Source organism: Eufriesea mexicana, unplaced genomic scaffold (assembly GCF_001483705.2).
Source record: "Eufriesea mexicana isolate 0111107269 unplaced genomic scaffold, ASM148370v2 scaffold124, whole genome shotgun sequence".
In the NCBI taxonomy this organism is placed as follows: domain Eukaryota; kingdom Metazoa; phylum Arthropoda; class Insecta; order Hymenoptera; family Apidae; genus Eufriesea; species Eufriesea mexicana.
This window is the reverse complement of record NW_016908357.1, coordinates 3,126,258-3,152,456: the sequence shown is the minus strand read 5'-3', so window position 1 is coordinate 3,152,456 and position 26,199 is coordinate 3,126,258. Positions and strand designations below refer to the sequence as shown.

Here is a 26,199-nt window from a genome sequence, read left to right as displayed (position 1 = left end):
TCACTTGTAATAACGAAACAAAGTTATTCTGTAGAGATCTAGTCGGTATATCGTTGCTGTTAAAAATATTTTTCAGGGATTTGCACTATTTCTGAAGAAGCTTGGAATTTATGAAGAAGGAGACCTAGGTAAGAGAAAGGTAAATAGGAATATTAATTGAGTGTACGAATGGCAGATGATTAAACAAGATCGGTAAGTGTCTACGATACTTAAAACCAAAACGTGTCTGAATTCTGATCCGCTGCAGACTTTGAACAACGTTAAACAGTGGAACACACAGTGCCTTTGATTTCTATTATGCAATGAACGTGCGTTCCAACGCAATATCGTTAAATGATGAATGGGAAGTAAGTGGAAGGCTGATAAATGGGTCAACGACGTCTCGTTTGCATTCAGATGGCTAGATCTGTTGCACTTTGCCTGGATGAATCGCTTCCATTCACTATCGTATCGCGTGGAAAATGTCTGTGAAACCACTGACTCTGAATGAATTCTGTTTGCGATCCGATGATAGTCTCGTGAAACGATACGAGGGAGACGAACGTAGACTGGGCACAATCGAAGGAAGGATCGACAAAGGAGATTCACTGTAAAGTTTTATTTATGTCGACCATAAAGTGGAAACGTACTCTAAACGCGTCACTGTTCCTTCGATCCTATTTGACGAAGGGTTGCATCCTTGACCGAAGGGAGTCTGGGATGGGAGAGGATGCAGAACTAGAAAAATAGCGACTACCTGCGAAACTGAAAAGCGATAGGAGGATCTGGTCGAGTGAAGATGTCAAATACGATTTGATTCGCGAAATGATACCGGTACTTCGTTCGATATTCTAATCACTATGGATCATGCTGAGTGGCATAAAGGTGATGACAAAACTGGTAATATAGACTAACGATACAGAGCTATACATACAGCATGAAATCGTGATATCAAAAGCATTTCGACATAGTCGACGAGTGACTGGCTGTAAAGTGTTGTTACGAGTAACATTAATTATGAAAAATTTTATTGCTTAAGACACCTGTTATTTTCTGGTACAAATAACCTATAAAAATTATATCGTTAAAATCCAATATCTAAGATAAGTATCTTAAGAGTTAATTGCATTGACACAGATAACACCACGATAACATGGCAATATATCAAGTGATATTAAGAATAAAAACATATGCGTAATCTTCTCAACAACTCTTTGTAACCGCGTTCATACGCAATTATGCTCCCTTCGTATTGTACTAGTAAGTAGATCGTTGTACGCCTACTCCTATACTCTTAAAGTGTAAAAAAGCACCAAATTAACAAAAAAGATAACATCGTTTAACGTTATGATAAAACATTCACAGCGATCCTTGGCCAATTAGCATAGTTAACGCATTCGTTGTTCGGTTCTCGGTACAACAGTAATACGGCTCATATCACAATAATCGATTTCTCAAACACGATCCCACCGTACTCTGTTCTTAACTGATAGTTGATCCCATTATGATGTGTATTGTCAGTCGACACCTCGCGAAAGGTTCCCATCTCCGTTAAGAAAACAGCCTTCATTATTTGTACTCCTTCAGCTTCGTTCGTTGAATCTTTCCACTAGCGGTCAACGGTATACTGTCTACAAATACGACTCCGCCTGAAATCGCAAATTTACCCTCGGTCAATCGCAAAGATATTTTAATTACGCCTATCGAGAGAAATCAAATCGATTCTACGCTATCTAAGAGTAAAATGAAAACAAAAGAGACGTAAACAGGAATACGTGAAATTACAGATGCAGCGTGAATACCAACAGGTACGAAAACATATAAGGGGAACGTCTATCTTGATTGTCTGAAGAAATTTTCTTGATACGACGAAAGAGTGATTAACGGTGCGAAATCCATGAACAGTACAATGTGGGATTAAATCAAATATATAAATATCGGGAATATTTTACCTTCCAACCGTTTGAACTCGGTCACTTTGTTTTTCACGAAGTCCTTGATATCTTCCGCCTTCACCGTAGCGCCCTTTTTCAAAACTACGAAAGCTTTGGGTAGCTCTCCGCTCCTCTGATCCGACACACCGATCACGGCTGCTTCCTGTACAGCTGGGTGCGTTCTTAGCACAGCCTCTAACTCAGCTGGTGCTACCTGTAACACACATTGGGAACCGATGAAAGGTCGATATTCGACGAACAAACGCACAATATTCGTTATGCAACTGAACATAGGTTGAATCGGTTCAACCTATTCGGATAGGTCGAATCAATAGAATGCACGTTTTATGTAACTGGCAACACGTGACTGGATTTTTTACACCACGGTTAAAATGAAATTAACGCAATTGCATAAATTATAAGATGAACGCGAAGTTCTTGTTGCATATAAAAAATAAAATGCGCTGTAATTTTAATAGACGGTATCCTTCAATAGCAATCATCGAGCTTCGACAAGAAAACACGCGAAAAAAGCATCGATGGAATTAATGGAGGAAACAATGGAGGAAAAAGCCAGCTACCTGAAATCCTTTAACTTTGATTAGCTCCTTCATTCTATCTGTGAGGAAGAAATCGAATTCTTCGTCGTAGTAACCAATGTCCCCGCTTTTCAACCAACCGTCCTCGGTGATCATCTCCCTTGTGGCACTCTCGTTGCCAAAGTACCCTTTCATCACGTGAGGCCCCCTGACCCATAGTTCGCCAGTTTGACCCGGACTAAATATATCGTTATTCGTAACCGGGTCGACTAATCGTATTTCGCTGCTGGCTATGTTCTTCCCGATACTTCCTGGCTTTTTACCGTCTATATTTAGGCAAATGACTGGGGAAGTCTCCGTCAATCCGTATCCTTTTCGAAGAGAAGAAAAGAACGTTACATGTGCTGTTATCAGTTTGAACAAAATGAAAAAGTGTACGATATGTCGGAAGTTTGAATTTCGTTTAAAATGAAGCTTCGAAAAGAAACTATAATAATCTTCAATGACGTACCTTGACAGAATTTCAGTTTCTCCTGATTTATCTGGAACTTTTCGTAGAATCTCTGTACGTCCTGTTCCGCCAATGGCGCTGCTCCACTGACAAAGTGATGCATGGATTCAAAATGCTCCTTCTTCATTAACGGCGAGGTGGCGAGGAACATGACTATCGGTGGTACCAGGAACAAACCTGTCACCTATGAGCGAAACACCATTTAAAACATCTCGAAGCGTTCCCTCTGGTTTCGAATAAATATCAAAACTCGAGCAAAATCCGTACCTTGTGCTTAGTCAAGACGTCCAAAAATAATTCCGGCAGGAAATTGGGAAGAGTGATTAATTTCGTCCCAGCAGCGAGACGCGGTAGTACGCAGCAATTCATTCCGAAAATGTGGAAAAAGGGTAAAAATACGGGCGATACTTCTTGGAGATCACCTGCGAGGATAATGAAGCTCGTTAACGATGCTAAACATAATTTAACATAATTTAACATAATTTAACGACGCTGAAAGGATATCTATTCACCAATTGTATCGCGCCACATTTTTCCTGCAGCCGTTTGGTCCACCATTTGAATGTTACTGACTAGATTCCTGTGCGTCAATATGACACCCTTCGGCAGTCCAGTCGTTCCACTGGAAAATGGCAGCACGGCCGTGTCGTGAGTGGTCATTTGGTAATTCTTTATAGGTGGTAACGTTTTGCCTCGCGTGATAAGGTCCTGCAAAAGTTTGGTCAACGTGAATCAACGTTCTGCTTCGAAATGACGTGAAAGCGATCGAAATCGATCAATTCTACTGCGCACCTTAAACGGCACGGTGCCCTCGGGAATGGGTCCGGTACCATCTTCGATAGCTATGATGGGTACTCCAGGCGGGAGATAATCTTTAAAAGCTAGGACAGCGATCCGTGCAATTTGCGCCACTGTGAGGATCACCTTCGGGCTGGTAACCTTCAGTTGCCTCATAATTTCCTCTGTAGAAAATGTATCACAGATTAGTTTCTGATTGATTTTCTATCGGAATGTAATAGGTTTACTGTTATTACGAGCAAGTAACAATATCGCGAGAACTTCTTTCCGCTAAATCACAATTCAAGGAAAAATTGAACGCGTTAGAAATTTCCTATGCATACGTATAAATGCCAATTAATCGGATTCATGGATCAACTTACCAGGTGTATAAGTAGGGTTAACCGTGGTTACAGTAAGGTCAGCTTCTAAACTTCCGATAGCGCCTATGATCGTTTCCGGATAATTAGGCGATATCAGGGCTATTATGTCTCCCTTTGTAAAGCCCATATTTCTCAAACTTCGCGCGACATAATTACTCGCGTCCCTCGCTTCGCTGTACGTGTACTTCCTTCCGGTCACCGCGCATTCCTAAAACGACCGCATCCAATGAACTTCCATATCGATACTTGTGTTTACATCGTGCAATTTTATATTATATTATCGAATAGAAAAATTACCGGATGCCAATGTCGAACACGCGTTAGAAACGTGCGATAGAGATTCAAACGAGTGCAGAATTTAAATAGCAAATGAAACCGGTATATCGAAGTCGACATCGATTGTCGATGTTTTGTTGTCGTGCAAGTATCGTACCGAGAAACGAAAAGGGGGAGAAAAGAAAAGAGAGAACGGAGAAAAAGGAAATAAACCTAAAGGATGTTCTTCCGAAAAGCACCAGCGTGGAAAAAGATATTGGTACTTCTTTAAAACAAATTATTAAATACCCGAAAGTAATCATTCTCATTTAGGATCTATCCTTCGTCTCTTCCATCCTCTTGACACTTCGTGCCGACCGGCCACTGATGCTTTTTGAAACTACACCCGATCCAAGTCGTTTTTCCGTGAAATTACCAGTGCAATTTTGTCCGCATAATTCCCGATGTTCTTCCATATGTGCTCGTGCAGGAGCATATCGGAAGGCGTGATTTCACCATGAGGTGAAGGGAATATTTTTTTTCCATTTTCATCCTCGATGATTTTCTGTCGTGGCTGGGTAGACATATACGTCACGGACCGGTTTGAAACTTTCCTCCCGCTCTCCGATAACTGGCCTAGTCTCCTGGCGCAACGGAGAATTTGCCTGACACTCGTCATTCTTTCTTCTTTCTCGATGTCCAAGTGTCTCAGCAATTCATTAGCAGTTCGTACGGTCCTCGGCTACCAGCGTCTGAAAAACAGCGAGGAAACAGTCAAGTAAGTGGACACTGCGAGGAAATCTGGCAGCGCAAAAGTGGCCATATAAGTGGATCGCGTGAAAGCGAAAAATGCATACAATAACACGCACGATCCAATATGTTATCTAGCCGGTACGATGATAAAGAAGGCAAGTTGCGTTGCAAGACGCCGAAGATAAATGGACGACACGCGTTAACGCGAATCGGTTAAGCGTTCGAAATCAATTTTGCGTACGCGCGAAACGATTGCGAAACATAATGGGATTTTAATGGGAGGCTGAGCAGTGAAGTTCCTTTCTGAGAATTTATGAGCGCAAAACTGCCTGTCGACTTGACTCAACGCGTTGTTCCGGAAGGCACTGGTTGCTTGGAAAGTTGGCCGTTAAACACTAAATCTGAAATACCAATTTCAGCAGTTCTCACGATTTCCGAGATACTGCTCCTCTTTTTAACCTGCATTGCGTAATCTTGAATAATGAGAGATTTGGGTCAGGTCTGGATAAAGGTTTTGGAATGGGAGCGCACTGGGGATGAACGGAAACCCTTTCCCGCCCATGCGTTTGGGTGTATCTGAAAAATAAGGCGGGTTGATTGTTAGATGCTGCACTCTATAGAAACCGATGCTAGATATAAGCATACGTCATCGACTATTCGATACTCGAAAACGATTCTTTTTCACTCTGACTGTATAAACAAATTTTTGCAAAAATATCGAAATTTTTATAGAATTATATTTTACAGATAGGATCTACCGTCTCTCTAAAAATTTGTCTTCGATCGTGAATTCATACTACGTAGTCTGTTTACACGCAAATGTATACACTTGACAAGCCTACGTTTTCCCTTCCTCCTTTCTGAAGTAGTATTAGCTGAATGACGAATAGTCGACGATGCATGACTGTGTGTCTTTGATTTCTACAAAATGTGTCATCGAAAATCCACTCGTCTTTCGTTTTCAAAAGGGACTCGTCGCTTCTTTCGAAAATTCGTTATCGGTGAGGATTTTGGAAACGGCACTCGCGATTGATTTCGCGGGAATTTGATCGATCAGCGATCGATATCGACATTGCGCGAATAATCGTGCCAAGGATTACTCGATTGCGCGCGAAGACACCGATGAACCCGATTGCGACATAGAAATCGAATGCGTGATTCGCAACGAGAATGCGAGACGGGTGACGTTTTATCAACGGACTGAATTGTTTGCATCGAATCAGAAGAAGCTTAATCGGCGTGACGAATTGCCATGCAATAATAAATAACGGTTCAAAGTACGATGCAGTTATCGGTGTTAACACACCTCGTTTGAATGTTATCTCGGCGGTATGTAAATATACCGATTTCTACTCTCGTTATCGCGGTAGTCTTTAAAAGAATCGAGTGACTAGCAATTGTTGGGAACTATGTTGTTTCTCTGAAACGTCGCCGGCTAGGACGATAACAAACAATGACAGGACGTTCTTGCCGTGCTCGTGTATACGTTCTCTAGCGCAGTAACAACGTTGAATGGAATATTAATAAGAGGTCGACTCGATCGTAAACAAGTCCGAGGAGAACCGAATCGAATCGAACCGTATCCGTTTACGGTTTCGTGCCGACCGACGCGAATTATGCCAGAGCACGATGTCAATTAACCAGTGCAAGCAACCGTTGATCTTTCCGTAGAACGAGCCTGCACCATCTCAGACTCTCGACTCCTCCGCATTCGAAACTACACGGTGCATTGACCTTAAATAACATTCTCGGTACGCTTTCTCTGAACGTATACACAGAGCGCGAGCGGTACAGCGCGCGTAAAATAAATCGAGTCAGGAAAAAGCAAGGTTTCGATTTCGTTACGAGCACATTTTCTCGAAGACGGGTTACTTAAATCGAATTAATGCCGTACGACGTCAATGTCGAATTCGCGCAAGACAAACATCTTCTCGAGAAGGAAATACTCGAAATGCTAAACTCGGAATTTTGAATATCTGTAAATTGGTAATAAACGAGAGAAAACGAAGCAGAGCGAAATTCAAGGATGATCTACAACTTTTCCCACGTTACTACTCGATCGCGAGTACCATCGACTCGCGCGGTACCTACACGCGAGTCCGAGTGGCGGTTTAACGCGTTAATTTACAAGCGCGGCGTATCGCTCGCGTGTACTATTGCGATACAGATTCATGGGCCGATTCATTCACGGCGACACGGAAGACCCAGGGTACCCATTGTTTCCTTCGTTTACTCGCGACATTTTGCTATCGTGAATGGAGCGGATGCCAAGACCCCGATAAACCTACGGCACCCAACGCCTCCGTGACGACTGCGAGCGCGCGATAAACGCGAGGCTTCGTTGAATCGCGCTCGAAGCGATCGGTCGATAGCAGGCTTTCGCCAGGAAAAGAAGATGGGGTATTCCCCTTCGGTCAGGGTGGCAATGGGTGAACCATCGGTACTTGGACAGAGACGTCTGATTGCCCGGTATCACGATACGAGCTGTGACGACACGTGCGATGACCAATACCTTGCGCTATCGATGCCGCGTCGCGACGCATCGTGTCATGGCGGCGACGCTTACGTCTGCGTAGACCAGCTTCGATGGTAGTGGGGCGCAAGTAGGAGAATACTTGGTTTACCGACGATTATGCAGACGCGAGATGTGCCGACTGTTCCTCTGTGCTTTTTTCCCAGGCAATCCTGATCGATAACGCACGAAGGCCGAACGATGCAGCGTGAATCCGTTACAGGTGTACGGGTTGCTGACATGTCTGCTTCGAGGTCGGATCGACGACTTTTCCCGAACTTCGCGATACTCGGGTAGCCGAAAAATTCGAATACGCGCCTAATGTCCATCACTGACGTCCGATATTCGATTGTTCGCGACAATCGATCTCGATCAGCGTCGCGGACCGCGCGCGCGAGACTTTGTAACCCCATCGATCGGTTACCGTCGTCGTTCGATGACCTGTTGCATCGAAGTGACCGAGTCTCCAGGTTTGGCAAAAGCGGCGCTGGTTGCCGGCTGAACGCGCGAATGAAAACTGGTACGAACTTACGAGTGAAAATCTTTTCCCTCTGGAGACCCAGCAACGATCGAGGCAACCGCTATCGACCCGACGTCGATGGGATCTCGCTTGGCGAACGAACACGAAGAAACGTGAGAGAAACGTGCGAACCTTGTCAATCCTCTCGATTGCACTGTGTAAATGCGAGGTCGGGACGTGGAGACCTGGTTCGTTGGAGCAGGCGCAAAGAGACTGCGAAGGTCGTGACGTATCGCGGCGCGTACGATTCAGCAGCACTTCCGAACCTCGCTCGCCTGTTTTCACTGGCAGACTACGGTCTACGGGATTGTTTGGCAAACCACTTCTGCCCGCCTGTAGATATCGTTCCCCCACTCGGCATGGAGCAAAAGAGGCGTATACAAGGTGATCGTGAAAAGAGGATTTCGCATTCTCGACGACGGTTATTTGTGTACGGAAAACGTGGTGGCTGATTTGCGTGCAGCTGCAATATTATGCGCGTGTACTTTGCTCCATTATCGCGTACAACGCTCGGGGGAAGCGATATTGCGGGCCCGTAAATTAAAGCGTTAAACGATGAAAGCGCGGTCGAAAGCAACCGTACCTTTGGGATGCAATCGGATGCAACGGCACGTCGCGTTTTTAGAATCGGTCCAGCCTAAAATTAGCCGGTCGTAATATTAACCCTAACCTACCGCGGCCTAAATCGCCATTTCTCAGCTTTCCCCTGCAAAGCGCGCGTTCAACGTTATCGCTCCGGTCGCGTTCGACACTTTGCGATTTTTCTTTTAATATACATGTAGTAATAATGTTTTATTAATAAGTGAAAATTCGTTGACATTTTGAAATTACAATATGCATAATACATGTAGAAAACGTAGCCTCGAAAACAAGAAATTTATTATTAAGTCGTAATTAGTACGTAATCTCGACATATTTCAAAGTACCACGAAAGTGATCGATGTTATCGGTATAATTATAAGCCGGTGTGCATTATCTATTGATACAGTTAATCACGCAGAGATATGCGCGATAGAAGTAATATAAAAACAATTATTAGACGCATCTTGGACCGATCTTATCGTGTTTCCGACATTTTCTTTCCCCCCCCCCCCCCGATTGTTTTCCAAGCTTCACTTTCATTTTTCAAACGACTCAACGGTCGTTTATCGCACACGGATCACCTAGGTACGATAGTCATCGCGTAGAATCCATTTCTGGAATTACCAATCCTCTAAATATCGGAAGTATGAAGTGGTACTCAGAAATGGTAAGCCGCAAATGATGACCCGTGATTGGCGTACCGAGTTCCAAGTCCGCGTTAATCGACGATATTTCCCGTTTTATTGCTTGGCGTTAAATACCTGTAAGCACAAACTGTGGAGTGTCCTTTGTTGGGGACTTCAACGATGGTAATTTCGACATCAATTGGGGCCGTTGCTTAATAGAATAATTCACGAGCACTGTACACCGTTCGAATCAACCACATGCAGCGATAAGGAAAACTGGACGCGCTTTGTGTGTTTTTATAAACACGTGGATGTGTCTTCGTTGAAAGGGCACACGAATGTCTGTAGAGTGTAAAACTCGTTAATACCACTTAACATTTCCCTTACGTTTCTCGTGGTCTCGAATTGCGCTCGGTCATGCACCTGGTGTTTACTCGGATATTGGAATTTTCTTCGGAGACATTGTGCTTTGGATGCTGCAAGTTCGGGCAATTGTATCCCGTTGTTTACTCCGATCCAGACTCGTTCTTGTTGGCATCGTTTGATATTCACCGTGTAATACTTCGTCCGAACGAACCACGGATCCTCGATCGGATTTAAGTCTGGACTTTGTGCCAGCCGATCTATAATAATAGCGTTGAATTTGTGTTTTTCAGCCGATATTACACAGACTTTTCCAAAATGGCGCTTTCAACCCTATTTTAGGTTAGCCATTTCTGGTACAAACGATATTGGTTGCACCTGTCCCATGAACATGCACCCCCATGTCGCTTTGAATCCGTCAGTACGTTTCGATGTTTATTCGATGCATGACGCGGATTTCGTTTTCTTCCTTTCCTTTCCGATGCCATAATCTATCATAATCTACCGACGATTCACCTTTTACCCTTGCTTAATTCATTTTGCATTTTCCTGCGTTTTATCGCAAGGTGTCATTCATGTTTCGAATCATTTTTAAACGACGTAGATTATGTTTTCTGCCCATTGCATACACGCCTAGATACTCATTTCATATTCATTACTAATTGACTTCTCTGCGCTATTTTTAAGCAAATTAACAGCTATTTATGCACTCGAGATTTCTTCAGTTTTTACAAATAAACAAAAGACTAATTTACGTCATATTTCATTGCAATTTGTCACGCGATAAAGCCAGAATTTAATTCCAGTATTATATTTTTCTCGATTGCCTGTGGCGTTGATTGAAACGTTTGCGAGACATCGGCAGAATTAAATTATCCGCAAAGTTAGTACATTTTTGGTGTGTGTAATTAATGAGAGCGTGAGTGGGTAAGATGCGGCGAAAAATATTCGCGAAAATTAACACACTCGAAGAATAATTTTTGCCATGATGCTTAATTAGGGGAATATAATAGACTAGATCCAAGGCGATGCAGAAACGAGTGAAACGGAATTGCGTGTTCGACGAAAAAAGAAACAAACAAGTATTACAAGAACTCGTGAGAAAAGGGGAGAGGAAGAGAAAAAGAGAGAGAGAGAGAGAAAGGGAGAGAGAGGGAGACCCTGGTTTTTATATAACGGAATATCGGTGGAAGTTTGATATTGTATACTTGGACGAACGTTAATATTTTTGGAAATGGCACGCAGTCGTACCCATATTACGCGTTCCTCGACCAGTGTTTCGAATTTCTGGTTCGGATCGTGCAAGTTTCACGCAGGTTGTTAATTCCAGATTGCCTTTCCCTGCATAGTCATTAGCATATCGGAAAAAGTGCATCGCCGACTGCTAATAATTCGGTAATAGTAACTGGTTCGGTATTTATAGTTGCTGCAAGTAGATCGTAACGCATACACGGTCATTCGAATGGGCATTTTACGACCATAGTCGTTAACCATTGTCTTTCGAAACGAATTAGAAATTTCATTTCTATTTCGTTCCACACGGATATACGTCTGAAACGTGCGCACAGAGAAGGATAAATTACGCAAGATTACCGCGAGACCGCTTACATACATCATTAGCAAAGATAATTAAGAGTAACAAAAAACACTTTGAATACTTTGGCAGTAACAAATGATTCACAGAATCGTAGACGAAATGATTCCCAACGATTGGTAATGAAACGAGAAGCACAGAAGAATCATTGAATATTCGCGTTACATTTCCGACGAATTTCGCTATCCTTTGCAAATTTTTCTCCCGGCGATCGATTTTCCGACATTTCCGCGGATTTTACAGCCTTCGATGTGCATACTCGCTTCCGTTATTACGAAAGAATAATTGCGACACAAACGCGTACAATCGAGTCATGGACACCGATTAACGTGCTCCCACTTTGCGAAGATGATTCTCAACTTCCTCGCGATAAGATATCACGATCACGTTGTTCTTTGGAGCGAGCACCGATTTTCGGATCGACGACCAAGAAGGAACCACGTTCCCTCAAATTCGTCGATAGAAACGCTCGCTTTAGACCGGTGTAAGTTACATAATTCAACGAGCCGTTTGTACTATTCGCGTTACATAATTGAAACGAGACGTTTGCACTATCCGCGTTGCATAATCGATACCCGTCTCCTCGAAAAAGCAGTAGCATCTAGTGCGTGTCGGTAAATAAGTCTAGCGACGCTGATGGAAAAGCGGGAAAGAAAATCGACGTCGGCATCTCGGAAAAGGTGGACGAAGTTTCGACGCGAGGTTCGATCGAGCGAGAAACGTCTCCGCTCTTGCCATCTGGCGACAAAATTTCGTTCCTTTCGTACGTTTTATCGTTCGTCGACAGGACAAACAGTCCCGTGAATGAGTCACGAACGTTTTCGTTGTTTATGCTATTTCTAAACGTGACGGAAATGTGACGGAGGCGATTGATGGTTGATTTAACATCGTTGGATGACAGGTGGATATGTCATTCGTGGACGACAGGCATCGCTTTATTTGCATCGTTTTCGACGCCTTTGGCGTTTGACTCGAACGACTGCACCCGGCACGTTGCCGTGGCGTCGGTGCGTCGGCGCGTCGTCATCGACGCCGACGCCGACGTCGCGTACAGGACCGTACGACGAGGGTCGCGAAACACGTGTTTGAAAATTGCCAGACAGCCGGGAACGTGATAGCGCGATATTCTGCGTAGCTGGTCGACGTATCGTCTGAAGGGCAAATTAACATGAAAATGCGTAAACACGACACACGTTCGTTCGCACGTTCGGCTGGAAAAATTTCGTTACTCGTTGCGCGTACAAAGGTTCGTATATGCATACGCAGAACGGAAACATAGAGAGAGGTCTGGAGAGAAAAAATTTTCCAGAAAAAGAATTTCGCTCGGCCAAGGGAAGCGCCCCACGAGGATTCACCCCTGTTGGCAGAAGTGACGACGACGCCATGTCGACGTTCACCCCCTATAGTTGGTCCGTGCTGCAACCCCCGTTGCGTCCCCAGTTGACCGTGAATCGCGTCGAGCAAGTATATTCCTGGAGATTTTCGTTTTATTCGTCGTGCTGCGAGGTTTCGTCGCCACCAGGTCACTGTCGCTAGGCGAATCTGTGCTATGAATGAAGACCCACCCCTTTCATTTCGAGGTAATTAAAAATACCAGCCTGCCGCACTGACAAAGTGTTTGTATCGACAAGCGGAATGGTCATCGTCTATTCGTCGCGTCAGCGAGATTGCGTCATTACGAATCAATTTTTTCCACCCTTCGAGGTCGTAACGACGTAGAGCGATCGAGTTTTATCGGGAAAACGTCGTACGGGACGGAGGAACGATGACCAAAACGATGAGAGTGCGTGAAAACCTTTTCATTCCATGCCGTTTTGCACGATCGTATAAATATTCGATGAGACACGAGCGGAGAGGCGTCACGAATGTAGGACAATAGATTGTACAATGTCGAAACAATTACCGTGCTATGGACATGCACTCGTCGGGCTCCTTGTAAACGAACGACAATGATCTACGACGTTGCTCGTTCTAGCGCAAGGAGAAAGGAGGAATAAGTGAACGTGTGTGTTTTGCGTTTCGCAGGTCTTGATAGTGTTACTCTTATGCGTAATCCCCTGGCCAGGACCCAGCGTGTTTAAAATATCATGCCCCCGAGATCGAGCGTCCGTGGTGAGGAGGATAGTGCAGAAGGTAAAAGAGACTTTCCATGTGAATTCGTAGCAGCGTCATAGGCTGATAGACGATATAAGTAGAAACGGAAAAGAAAATGAGAAAACGACGATAGAAAATTATTAGGCTTATCGAGGCGAAACCCCTGAGAGCTTTTCGATCTTTCAGAGATGGATGCCAATCCTGAAGAAACACCAAGTCGAGATGCCGTTGGACTGTCCGTTTCACGAAAGTCGAGACATTTTCCGGCCACAGCAAAAGGCGAAGCACCAGCACAGGCCGTCGCAATGGACCTGCGGTCTCTGTGGCAAGTCTTTCTACGCGGAGAAACACTTGGATGTCCATTTCGATAACAGACACAAGAGTAACGTGAACACGGTAAATTTGTCGATTCGCTTAAGCTATTATTTGCTCGATATTCCTTGGCGCGAAATGGGAGGTGTCGTTGAAATCGCTTCGCCGAGGATTCCAATTCCATCGCGCTAATCACCCCGTAAACCGTGTCACGCGGGCACACGCCCTCGTAACGGGATCGTGATCACTGAGATATCATTTTTCCGATATCGGCGCTTCTATAAAAAGCGCATTCATCGGTTTCGTAAGACACCTTTCATTTCCCACCTGCTTAGGAAAATCGACGCTCTATCGCGGTAAACGTAAATAACTTCAAATACGGCAAGACCGGTTGCCAAGTGTGTCAATTATAAATGAAATGGTTGGAGGCCAGGCGGAGGACGCGGTATGCCTCGCGGACTACTGCGACATCATGAGGTGCGACGTGTTGGGCAACCGGGATTTCGAAAGTTCCCTGGTGGACGACGAGGCTGGCCACCATAGCACCGACATACAGGTGTGGAAGGAAAACACGGAGAAACGTTCCACTTCGGTGATGCCCTGCGAGTCGCGAGGCAGTTTCTCCAGGACGTATCCGGTGGAGAAAGCCTGCGCTGTAGCCGGTGGTGGAGCTGTCAGCAACATTCAGCAATACTGTCATCGAGAGGACAACGGAGGATTGGAGAATCGGCACTTGCCAGGAGCAGCGTTCCGCGTCGAGATGCCCGGGCCAGACAACAAGAGCAACGCCTGCGACAACGAGGACGAGGAGGACGAGGAGGACGAGGACGACGAGGAGAACCTCGTGGAGGCGGCTCTGCCAGCCGTGGACAAGAAACAGAGGCGCAAGGGGTTGCATCTGAGGAAGCTGAAGGCCAACTGCAAGCCGGAGGAGCTGCAGAAGCTGAAGTTGCAGTGCGAAGTTAGTTGACTTCGTGGGAAGATTGTAGAAATTTCGATCACGAGTCTAATTTACTTTGGTCCGCAATTCGTCTCAATGGGATGTCGATAAGATCGACGAATAGTCGAGCGATACGAACGAGTGGACGACCTCTTGGGTTCGATAAGAGGATGTCTGCTTGTGAAACAATGTATGATATCTCTCGAGAGCCGGCGAATTCAATGATCGATTTCTCGCTCTTCTATGGCAGTCGAAGATTTCAGATCGGGTTTTGAGTATGTAAGATTATCGCACAGGTAGTAATTGTTGGCCTTGGAAGCTTGGGTTCTCGTAAAAGCGCTTGTTCGTAATCGCTTCGAAAAAACTCGTATCTATGAGTACCTTTCCCAATGGCGTGTTACAAAGTGGATCGCTATTTTCTGGCTTAATTTGTGTGCCGTAAGACGAACAATCGATAATTCACCAAGGTCGCGCTTTCCACGTTTAACCGAGTATCGCTACTAACACGATTTGCCAGTAATTCGTAGACTAATGGTACACAGTTGACGAGGATCTAACCATGCGTAGTAGCAAATTGTGGCATAGGATGAGATAACAAACAGGTGTGAGTAACATATTTGCATCGCAATAATATTGTTTCCGATCGTATTGACAGGTTCTCATCCACGATTGCATCGCTGGACTTTTGGCGAACCTCTCGATACGAGATTTTCAGGAGATCGAAGGTATGCGATCACGATACGAACCGACAAATGTTTATCGATAAGTATGCTTTAACAAACTCCGTTGTGATCTCGTTTTCCTTTTTAGGAGAGTTGAACCGCGCGATATGCTGGTATCTCAGCTGCGACAGGTATTGGGAGGACACGAAAAGGCAACAGAGGCACACACCCTGGTATCTGTTATCCATTTTTCTGGTCATACTGTTTTCGTCGATTTACGCGTGCTACTACATTATTTGGGTGCTGTTTAAGTACGTACGTACGTTGGACCATATTTATACGTTACAGTTGTTTTCGACTTATCACCGAGTTTATTTACACGACTTCAGCGGTAGAAAAAATTATCGGCGCGACGACTGTCGTCACGCGTGCAAGATTAAACGCGATGCGTCGGAAATACTCGCAACAATAATAATTCTAGCGCTCCGCCACTAACCGTGTGTTGCTGGAAATTACTCGAATTATGTATTTGCAAACGATTTTCGCGATATCTGCATTCAGCTTACATAAAAGTTCAAAGCTCATTTTTTTAATAAGCTCCGATGTTTCAACGATCGGTAGATTTGCATAGCTTTCATGTGAAAACGCATTAATCTTCTTCGGTTGATATTAGACGGAAGATAAGGTCCGGAATTAATTTTTTGCAAATCAGCATACCAACGCGAATAAACATGCCGGTGTCATCGGTCATATTTATACGCGTACTATCGTTGCTCTACTCGAAATATGTCGTAAACCTTTGCGTTGGCGTAAAATTACGCCCGTTAGATCCAAATGTAATACGTATATATAATTTTACGTAAATTAATTGTCACGATATATGATAGAGAAACCTCGTCTTACAGTTCAGCGGAAAAGGACAGGATGGACGGGGCCGGATTAGAGTATACAGATGCAGATCTCACTACGACGTCGTTACACGATCAGAGTGGTCCTGGCGAGGGCAGATCCACTGGAAGAAGAAAAGGGGATGAGAATATGCCTGTTCCGAACGAGGACATGCCCGATCATTATATATACGTAACCTATCCACCCGAGCTAAAGCAGCGATTACTGGACAGGTAAATAGCATGAGAAAAGGTGTACAGATATGATGGAATATCGATATCGAAATCGTACAGTGATCCTCCTGCTTGCAGCTGCTACAACAGAACCACTCGACTCTAAAGTCGAAGAGATAGGAGAAGGTTGGGCAGAGATTCGATGGGGAATATGAGAACAGCTCGCTCCATTTCGCGAGTCAGTCTCGTGGCTGACCACCTTCTTCCTTATTTTTTCTCCTACCCTTGTTCTTCGTGTTTTGTATATCAACTGTGGGAATAAATTGCAAGATGTACACGAGAAAAAAAGAAAGTTTGTTTTGATAACTTCGTTACAGTCCTTCTGTCTCGTCTCACCTCACATGTGTCTCGCGAGACACCGTGTTAAGCTTCGTAATTAAGATAAGTTGAGAATCTACTTGAAAGTATAAGTCCGATTAATTTCTGCTTCCAAAAAGTAGTCGTTTAAGTAATCTATTGATACAATCGATACCATCGAGTCGAACATTTCATTGAACCGTACAGGTACATTACACAGAGGCTAAAGTATCCGCGAACATAATCGTCTTCGCATGCAAATAGGCGGGAAAGGTAGACGTGACGAAACGCGATGGACAATGATATCTTCCAAGTTCGGTAGCGAGGGTTTTATTTTCAAACTCAAAGCTCGACTCAAATCTAGAACCAGTAAGTCATCTTGATGGATCCATCGGAGTCCCGTTGCGTGTCCATCACGCTGGACTGTCGAACCAGTCGACGCACACTCGCACCGCTTGGTCTCTGTTGATCCTCTAACAATCTCTGAGGTATCGGTGCCTCGGGTACCTCGTGCATCTCCACGGTTTCTCTAGCTGATAGATCTTCGTAGGAAGTTGACGCTGACGAAGGTCTAAAACCGAGGCGTTTAGACAAATGAAAATCGTTACGTAAGACACGTAGACATGTTTTCGATCATTGATTTTTCTAACGATACAACTCGTACTTGATTGGAACGCAACGAAAGCAGTCGGCACAAGTCCAATCCTTTCCAAACAGCTCCCCTTCCTCCACGGTCTGGGGTAATCGATGATGCAGTGTCTCGGGCAAACGCAGGCCAGACAGTCCACCGATTACAGACACAACTCCAAGAATCACGAGGGGCAGCACCAAGTTTTCTTTGCCCTGCGCGAAATGACGCAAATACTTGAGAGATTCGTCTGACCGCGAACGGATTGATAAGCTTATTTACGATCACTTACGAGATACGTAACAAAAGGAATGATTATGAGTCCGAGACCACTGATGTAAGCGGAGAAACCGATCGCAACGCCGCGCAATTGCGTGGGGTAAAGTTCACCGGCAAATGGATATATAATTAGAAAAGAGGCCGATATCGCGGATTTCGATAAAAGGAATAGAATTAGCGTGGCCACGACTGCATCTGTAAAGAAAAAAGAAAAGAATCAATTGAGATTAACGAATTTCATTTCCTACTCTCGGCTGCATCTCTTCTCCCGGCGTACGCATTCGTTTGGGGAGATTCTCCCCCCGTTGCGTGCGATTCTTTTATAAATGAAATTTAGTACCAGATGACAAAAGAACCGTGGCAATGCACGAGACACCGGCCACTACCATGCACAGGCAGAGAGGCCAACGACGACCCCATCGATCCATCACGACCCAGCAAGCCATATAGCTCGGTATCTCAGCCAAGGATGAGAAGAAAAAGCTCAAGTGCTCCTCGTTGCCCAATGCTGGCCCGTAGTACGATAATCCCACGTACACCATGTTATTGGCGAACCTAAAACGAAAACAAAGCGAATGAATTTTTAATAACGCGCTGATTTGCGATATTTCGTAATTCCTTATTTATTTCAAAAAGCATGCAGTCATGTCGGATAAACGGTATTTAAGTAAACAAAAACATTGAGAGATAAAAGAATCGGAAACACAAACGCAGCACGTTTATCGTAACTGCCGATTTGCCGGATACTTGAACTTTGATTTACCAATTTAGAGTGATCAGACAGGTCTTCAGACGCATGTTGGGCGTTTTGAAGAGCGACAAAACACCCGGTCCGCTACGTAATCTCTCCTCTTCACTTTTGGACCGTGACATCATCATTCGCTGTCGTAGTTTCTGCGTGAAAGAGGTCGGTAACTCGTTCCCGTTTATCTTCGCCAAACGTTCCAGGATGTCGTTCGCCTCGCCTAATCGACCCTTCGCCAACAACCATCTCGGCGACTCTGGCAGAAACCTGGAATAACGTTGAACGTTACACAATCGCGTCTTGACAGACGAAAGAATGCGTACAGAAGGCAAAATGGCAATTACTCACCACCAGTACAAGAAATACAAAAGGAAGGGTGCGCTCGTAGTTATGGCTAACGTTCTCCAATCTCTTATCAAATAGGTCACGCCAGCCAACATACACAGACCCATTGTATAAAAGCTGCACGTCATCACTGTCACGAATGATCGATAATTTGGTCCAACCAGTTCCAAAGCTATTTGCAGGAAATCAGAGTGAAAAATTAATATTCGATTCGCTCGGTGGACCAATATTCCTCATCGCTATCGTACTTTCAGCTATATTTTTAGTTCATTTTTATTGAAAAGCCTTACATATGATATCAGGAATGGTCAAACCGACGACCATCCTGGTGGCAGCCCAGGTCCAAAAGCTGTTCGATATCGACGTTAAAAATCCACCGGTTATTAAAGTCGCCAGACAGGTGAAGAAAGACAATCTTCTACCGATTCTACGTGATGTAACAAAGATAATGAAACAATCTGTATCTCTATTTCTGAAACTACATAACGATGAATGTTACCTGTCGTTCAGAGTGCCAAAAAGGTACACCCCAATTGGTCCTCCCGTGTTTAAAGCGACCAAACCGATGGTCGGATAAATCGCGTGATCGCACACGAGATTGAACTGTAACGTTTCAACAACGTGATTAATCGTGAAATTAAGCGATAGGCTTTATCGAGGAATTTGGTGCAAGGCAAACACATACGTCGATAACGATGGAGGATTTCACTTCCGAGGTCTCGTACTCCCAACCATGGTCGCATGGAACAACGGGCCATGATGCGTTTGGCATGTACGATGCTGTTGTCACGATAGAAATATTTTCCGCTGTCCAGTCGATATCGTATCGTGTGCATTGACTGTACGTTTCATTGTCATCCTAATTATGAAAGCGATTGTTACGATGCTGCGAACAAACGACTGGTACGTCTCTACCGACGATCAACCACGTCCTCTCCCTACGTCCAAAGCGTAAAATATCCTTACGAGGTACAAGCGTACTAGCGATTAGCCGATTTCCAGACAAGGAATCGATACGAAGACCAACGCAAGCTCTAAACCTCTCCCTCGTCCGCCTAACCTACTCGCAGACTTGGCCATTGGTATACTCGACAAGCATAGACTAAATTTTCATCAGCTAGCACTGTCTGGGTCCTCGATGTGTCCACTTTGTTCGTCATAGAACAAACAAGACGAGGGAAAAGGAAGAGGAGAAGTAAAGGTGATATCTCTAGCATCTAGACCGACAATTGCACCTGACTGGTCGGAATCGCGAGTCTCCTCCTGCGAGAGACATCCAGGCTCTCCAACCCCGGCACTTTGCACCAGTGGGGTGGCGTGTCAGCCATGAAGAGCTGATTGAAGGCGCAAAAACCACACGGGAGACATGCCGGAAGACACACGAGCCAGAGTAGCTGCCTCTGGTATCGGCCGAACTCGCCGACGATCGGTAGGAGATCGTCGAGGTCGAAGCCATCCTAGGAATTTCGAGATTCGTGGATTCCATTGACCAGATAAGGGGTACAAACCCACAAGCAAATACCCGGATACCAACGGGAATTATTATCACGGCGTGACGGATCTTTTTCTAAGCGTAATTCTACTCGAACAAACTTACTTCGTCATCGGCGCTCCTGGTCGCCTTAGCGTTCGCTGATCCGGCGTCTCGATTCTCATCCAAGTGCTCCATTCTCGTGAACCTTGCGCACGTTCAGGCTACCAAAACCTCGCCGATACCTTAGAAACGCGTTACGTGACGTGTATTAGCTCCCTTCCGATGGCACTGCAACCGGCGTGCCATTTGTTCCATCCTGCTGCGCCTTTTTCTCTTTCACCCTTGCGCGATCGTGACACGAGTGTGTCCCTCCAAGGCCGCCACGAATCGGACAAAAGTATTTAGATAGCTTGTCTCAGCTCTCGCAGTAGATTTACCGAGTTCTAGTAGGGCACGAATCCAAAAGGATTTGAATATATTAGAAAATTGATCGGTCACTGTGTATCGATCCACTGCTCGCTCAACATCCTTCAAAAAGCTCGCCTTTTCGGCTATCGTTACTCTCCCCTCAAGGCAACTCACTTGCTATGCTCGTCATTGTGTCGGAAAAAGGAAAAAGAAAATGGGTCGAGTCGAATTAGAGAGGTCTGCAAATGCGAGATAGAGAGAACGCGTGACAATTAGTGCGTATGCAGAAAATTTATCCAAATCGATGAATGGGTACTTCGTACGCCGACGAGGAGGCGAATTGCTACTCGATGCCGCGAGTACACCGTGTTACTCCGGAATTTTGATGGCGAATACACCGATATTGTTCATCTCTCGGATATAGTACATCAAGCAGCAGCCTCTGTTCGCTCGTTCGAAAGCGCGATCAGAGAAGCAGAGGTAAAGTCGCGCACGCACTCGCAGCGCGTTTCACGCACGGGAAGAGAATCGGGGAAATGCAGGCGAAACGACTTCAGAGGCGCGTGTTACGGGGTGTGCCCTTCTAATTCAATTGGGTTAAGGGTACTTAGAGGAGATTAGGAACAATGCTGACACATGCTGCTGCGTGGCGGCCGAGATTCGCTCTACCAACACACCGCGTGATTTTTGCGTCATTTCCCGATTTCCCATCGTTATCGCTCGTGTATTTTCGAGGATTCGTTTTCGCATTTTTATCCTGATTACACGTCCAATCTTCTCGCGAGCAGAAATTTCTTTCTCGCATAGAGTATCCCTTTCTCTGTATCCCTGCGAGATTTTCTGCGCGTTCCATGTTTCGAAATTTTTATATATATATATATTTTAAGAAATTTTGACACGCCGAGGATAACGGTTCGACGTCGAATTCGTTTTTGATTATTTTTGCTGCAATAACGACGATCATCGGCGAATTCTTGGTATCACGTGGCGTACGGCTTCCGTTCGAATCCGAGGTAATCCAATTGTCGTAGCAAGGGACCGTCGACAGAACACACAGGCAATTGCGCGAGTTTCTGACCCGTGTGTTCTCGGACGTTTCGCGTGCGAGCGATAAATTTTCCGCACTTTCGATATGAGATTACACTTGGGGACGATATCGGAAGCGATAGGTCAAGGTGCATGATTATCGAAAGAAAAGTGAGAAAGAGAAGCTCGATGCTGGAGCGGCGATTGGTAATAATGGCATCACTGCGTGTGTACAGATTCAAAATGAATTTTTATTCTGGACAATCTCGTTTCGTTGGAGACAGAAAAGGAAAGAAAAGAAAAAGAAAAAAAAAAAAAAAAAAGGAGAAGAAATGTCAACGTGAAAACACATGTGGAAGCAATTCGCATTTTTCGATGGTCGAATCTTGCGGGATGAAACGATCTCGCTTTCTTCTCGGTACAAGATATTTCTTTTTGGTTTTTTTTTCTCTCTCTCTCTCTCTCTCTCTCTCTTTCGTGTAGGAGACATACAGAACGCAAGTGTGTTTTCGTGTTTTCTCTTTTCCCTCATTCTTTCACTTTTTTTCGTATTTTTCTTTTTTTTTCTTTTTTTTGATCTTTTTCTCAAGGACGATGAAAATCATGATGTTAGCAGTCGAAATGATTTCTCTTGTTTAATTAATCGTATGGCACTGTCGCTTGGCGATTCGTATAATCGTTTCTCGTACACACACTGACAAGGAGTACGATCGGTCACGCGAACCATTTTGGACCAAGGAAGAAAAGATTCGCGTCCCTAAACAGACTTCGTGAGAATTACGTTTCGATGATAACGCATGATACGAAACGAGATCAACGCGGGAAAAAATGACGAGAAGCAGGCGGACTCTCTCACACGAGCTTTGATTTTTCTCTTGCGCACATGTTTGACGTTTGTTTCTTTATTTCTCGAGCTTATCTCATATTTTTTCTTGTATTTTTTCTTTTTTTTTCTGTAACCGCGAAATAGATCTTCGCTGGTCCAATAACGTGACCGATCATACGTGGAACATACTTTCCAGAAGAATCGTCCCCCAATCATTCCACGATCGCTCTATAGCACTCAGATAAGCGATGTAGCCGATGTGTCACATATAGTCGTTGTCATTTGGAAATCTTCACAGAACACAGGCTCCGCAAACCACACGACTGACACAAACCGAAAAGAAACGAAAGATACGTAAATATCTCGCGCTACGTGGGTATGCTGCACCCTCTCCCATTCAGTGATCTTTCTCTCTCTCTCTCTCTCTCTTTCTCGCGTGTAGCAAATTATTGGAAGTTCAGGGAGATCGCGGGGGAAACGCCTTCTACGGCGTACGATGCGGGATTCGTTCTTTCGTAACAAAATAAAGTTTCTTCGTTAATTTAATCTCGCGTTAGTTTGAGCATTATCTTCCTTGACAACCGTAAGATAACCGAACGTTAGCGCTCTTCGCCTCGAGAGAACGCGTTTCGGTTCTCTATGCCGCGGCGAAGAGGTAATTTTATTTTTCTATTCAGCGTAGATAAGAAATTAATCTGCCGTAACGAGAGGCACGTTATCTTGGTCGAACGTTCGTGGCACTTACGCTAAATTTCGGACACTAGAAGTAGACCTATCAGAAATTGCAAAATAGGCCAGGAATATTATCGATCCGTCGAAATTTCTGCAGCGATTTTTTTTCTCTTTTTCCTTTTTTTCGTTTTTTTGTCTTTTGTTTTTCTTTTCCGATGGCGTAATCGAGGTGAAAATCGAACTCTAGGAAACAAATTGGAGAGGGTGAGCAAATTACAGAGTGGCAGGCTAAATAGGACTCCATCCCACTCGTGTTCTCGTTTATTCGTTTTTTCTTTCTTTCTTTCTTTCTTTCTTTCTTTCTTTCTTTCTTTCTCTCTTCCTTTTGCTTCAGCCCACGTTTATCGCCCGAATTGTTCACATGCGTAAATTATAATGTTTGGTCCGATCGTCGATCGGCAGCACTCGACAGCACTCTCTCTCTCTCTCTTTCCGCATATCGTCACAAAAAGATCAATCTCACACGCTCGATTTACCTTTACTCCTCTCTCTTCTCTCCTTATTCACGTTTCTTTTTTTTTTTTCTTTTTTTTGCAGCTTTTTTATTCAGTTTTTTCGTTTGCTTCTCCTTGAATTCGTTAGCTTCCTTTTTTGTGTTTTTTTTCTGTTTTTTTTTTTTCTTTTTATCTTTATTTAAATCACACGACATGCACGGTAATGGGGCATTTTGGACTCGACGCATCCGGTCGAAAAATCGTAGAAAGAAAAATATCCGAGGATACGGATCGAAACGTGACGCACACGCGAAAGCACTACCAGGCGTCGTCTGATCGATCGATCCTCGGTCCTCTGCCATTACCGTGCAATTTCTCTGACGCTTTGGAACAACAACAGCTCTACACGCGTTGGCCTCGTGTTTCGCGACTCGATCGTTTAAAAAATATTATCGAAAATATTGTCTCGTACGTACAACGGCACCGCGGTTTCGAATAAGTCCGAAGAACGGAGAGACCCTGGGCCCTGGGGCCCGGCGCGTCGCTGAAATCGTCTCGAAAAATAATTCATCTGCGTGTTCTGCGTGGATTCGATTATCGTCTGGTTCGCATCGTCGTTATTATCGTTTATCGTCTACGTAACAGCTTACAATGTTTAAATTCTCCGTGTTCTCTCTCGTTTCTCTATGTTGCGTCTGAATCTCAGCGTAGCGCCGGGACAATAGTCCAGCGACAGTTCTCCGATCTATAACCGCGTCACGATACAAAATTTATATAACTTTTTTCTTATTTTCATCCTTTGTTTCTTCTTTATTATTATTATTATTATGCTTTTTTTTTCTTCTTTACAAATCGACGATTCGTCCCTTCCCGAACGTGACGCCGCGATTCAACGTCGAATCACGAGCCAACTCTTCCTCACCGTCATCCCTCCACCACCACTGGCAAATGCACTCTCTCTCTTCTTGCGTTTCTCTCTCTCTCACACATTCTCTCTCTCTCGCGCTCGTTCGCTCTCGCTCTCAGTATTCCTCGTTCTCTCAGCGCATTCGCTCTTCTCGTCGCTTTTATCTTCATTCGCGGATAACACCCCAACAGGACACACCCCCATAATCGGTAAATCGTTGATCTACCTCACAGCGCACATCATCACTGATACAGCGTAATGCACATGCTTGTCACTCCCTCTTTTTTTCCCCTTTTTAATAATTCTTATACTTAAATACGCTCTCACGTACGTTCCCTAGTAAAGCATCGCACGCACTCTAGGAGTCTCGACGATGAAAAGGCTAACAACTAATAGTTCGATAAGATATTATCGTGTGAGTTTGTTTTCGGAAGCGTGGCCCCGGCCCGCGTCTCGTTTCCCCCGATCACGTAAACGGAAAAAGAGAGGAAATTCTTCGTTTCTCTTTAAACGATCCCGAGCGAGCGTATACCGTTCGTTTTCGTGTTACTCCCTGTTATACATTTATTCGGTAATATACGTGTGTTTGTGCGCGCGTTAGGGTAGCTCGGGGCGCAGAGAGCAGCGAGCGTTCATCCCTCGAGAGACAGTCGGACGAAAAAGATAAATTATGCTGGACAACCGGAGAGCGAGTGTGTATTACGCTCGAGATCGCTCGTACATCACAAGCGGATCGCGAGGAGGAGAAACACGGATCACCCGGTGCCACGCTCCCTTTAGGGTAGAACATCGACCCCTCGCACACGAGAGTCTCTCCAAAAAATCACAGTCGCATATATAATATAATTTGCTTCCTTCGTATTCCTCATTCTCACAACTCGTTACTCGTTCTCCATCACGGCACGGCCGGCGTTTCGTTTCCTAGTTTCCCAACTCTGCCCTTCTTCTGCGGGCCCTTTCACCACCGATTCCTATCTTCGCTCTCTCTCTCTCTCACTCTCTCTCTTTCTCTCCCTCTTTCTATTTTTCATCATCTTTTCACCCCTCTCGGCGGACCTGATAACATAATTCGCGCTAACTATCATCACCTCGAGGATAACCTGAGGATACAACCTCGTAGTCCTCTCTGGTGGCGCCTCGGGTGGATTAGGTTATCGTACGATCATGAAAGGATGATCTCGGGCATGATCGATCGTAAGCTACGCGCGATGAAAGGAATAATCGTCGCGTGTTCGTTTCATCCACCTGTACAGCCTGTTTCGAAAATAGGTAGCTGGATCTTCTCTCATCGTTTCGTTACCTCGCGGGGGTAGAAAGGGACGTCGAATAGGAAACGCGCGAATCTTTCTCGTCCCAACCAACGAGCGGTAAGATCGAAATGAAATTTGGAAAATGTCACCACCCATTTTGGAGATAGCCTGTAGGCGCAGCTCTCGATTGTCGGCGAATCAGAAGAACAGGCGAACGATCGAGTTGTTTATCAAGACACGGAAAGACGCGCACCGCCGTCCTCTCCGTCGTGGTTCCTCACTCTTTCTCTCGTTCTCTCATTCCCCCTTTCACATCCACATCCTTTCTCTCTCTCTCTCTCTCTCGTTCTTCCACTCTCCTCTCGCTCTCTTTCTCGCGTCCTCTCTTTCC

The 26,199-nt window shown here is 44.8% G+C and overlaps 3 protein-coding genes across 10 annotated transcripts; 1 reads left to right on the top strand and 2 right to left on the bottom strand.

Annotated features, from left to right (window-relative positions):
* Window positions 1-990: 990 nt before the first annotated feature.
* On the bottom strand, window positions 991-8,493 carry LOC108555578 (Acyl-CoA synthetase X2). Of its 4 annotated transcripts, none has more exons than XM_017911316.1 (10): window positions 8,296-8,493; window positions 4,815-5,130; window positions 4,124-4,331; window positions 3,756-3,925; window positions 3,476-3,671; window positions 3,231-3,385; window positions 2,964-3,147; window positions 2,495-2,823; window positions 1,932-2,127; window positions 991-1,628 (listed from the first exon to the last, which is right to left on the bottom strand). In XM_017911316.1, exons 2-10 carry the CDS (start codon window positions 5,055-5,057, stop codon window positions 1,549-1,551), a joined length of 1,761 nt encoding a protein of 586 aa, XP_017766805.1. In that variant the 5' UTR covers window positions 5,058-5,130; window positions 8,296-8,493; the 3' UTR covers window positions 991-1,548. The 4 variants fall into 4 exon arrangements, with proteins under 4 accessions (XP_017766805.1, XP_017766806.1, XP_017766807.1 ...); XM_017911317.1 differs by lacking the exon at window positions 8,296-8,493 and adding an exon at window positions 7,644-7,976; XM_017911318.1 differs by lacking the exon at window positions 8,296-8,493 and adding an exon at window positions 7,420-7,442.
* A 3,984-nt stretch (window positions 8,494-12,477) lies between these two features.
* On the top strand, window positions 12,478-16,732 carry LOC108555471 (uncharacterized). 5 transcript variants are annotated; one of them, XM_017911123.1, is made up of 9 exons: window positions 12,478-12,574; window positions 12,638-12,908; window positions 13,354-13,461; window positions 13,609-13,818; window positions 14,168-14,695; window positions 15,330-15,399; window positions 15,485-15,569; window positions 16,242-16,457; window positions 16,518-16,732. In XM_017911123.1, exons 2-9 carry the CDS (start codon window positions 12,882-12,884, stop codon window positions 16,561-16,563), a joined length of 1,290 nt encoding a protein of 429 aa, XP_017766612.1. In that variant the 5' UTR covers window positions 12,478-12,574; window positions 12,638-12,881; the 3' UTR covers window positions 16,564-16,732. The 5 variants fall into 5 exon arrangements, with proteins under 5 accessions (XP_017766612.1, XP_017766611.1, XP_017766610.1 ...); XM_017911122.1 differs by having other exon boundaries at window positions 15,485-15,647; window positions 16,536-16,732; XM_017911121.1 differs by having other exon boundaries at window positions 15,485-15,647.
* A 170-nt stretch (window positions 16,733-16,902) lies between these two features.
* CarT (Carcinine transporter) lies at window positions 16,903-26,193 on the bottom strand. The gene is made up of 12 exons (XM_017911274.1): window positions 22,675-26,193; window positions 20,349-20,668; window positions 19,987-20,208; window positions 19,437-19,610; window positions 19,251-19,354; window positions 19,042-19,178; window positions 18,755-18,923; window positions 18,425-18,673; window positions 18,002-18,216; window positions 17,675-17,856; window positions 17,419-17,597; window positions 16,903-17,325 (listed from the first exon to the last, which is right to left on the bottom strand). The coding sequence occupies exons 2-12, from the start codon at window positions 20,418-20,420 to the stop codon at window positions 17,115-17,117; spliced, it is 1,914 nt and encodes a 637-aa protein (XP_017766763.1). The 5' UTR covers window positions 20,421-20,668; window positions 22,675-26,193; the 3' UTR covers window positions 16,903-17,114.
* Between the last annotated feature and the right edge of the window lie 6 nt (window positions 26,194-26,199).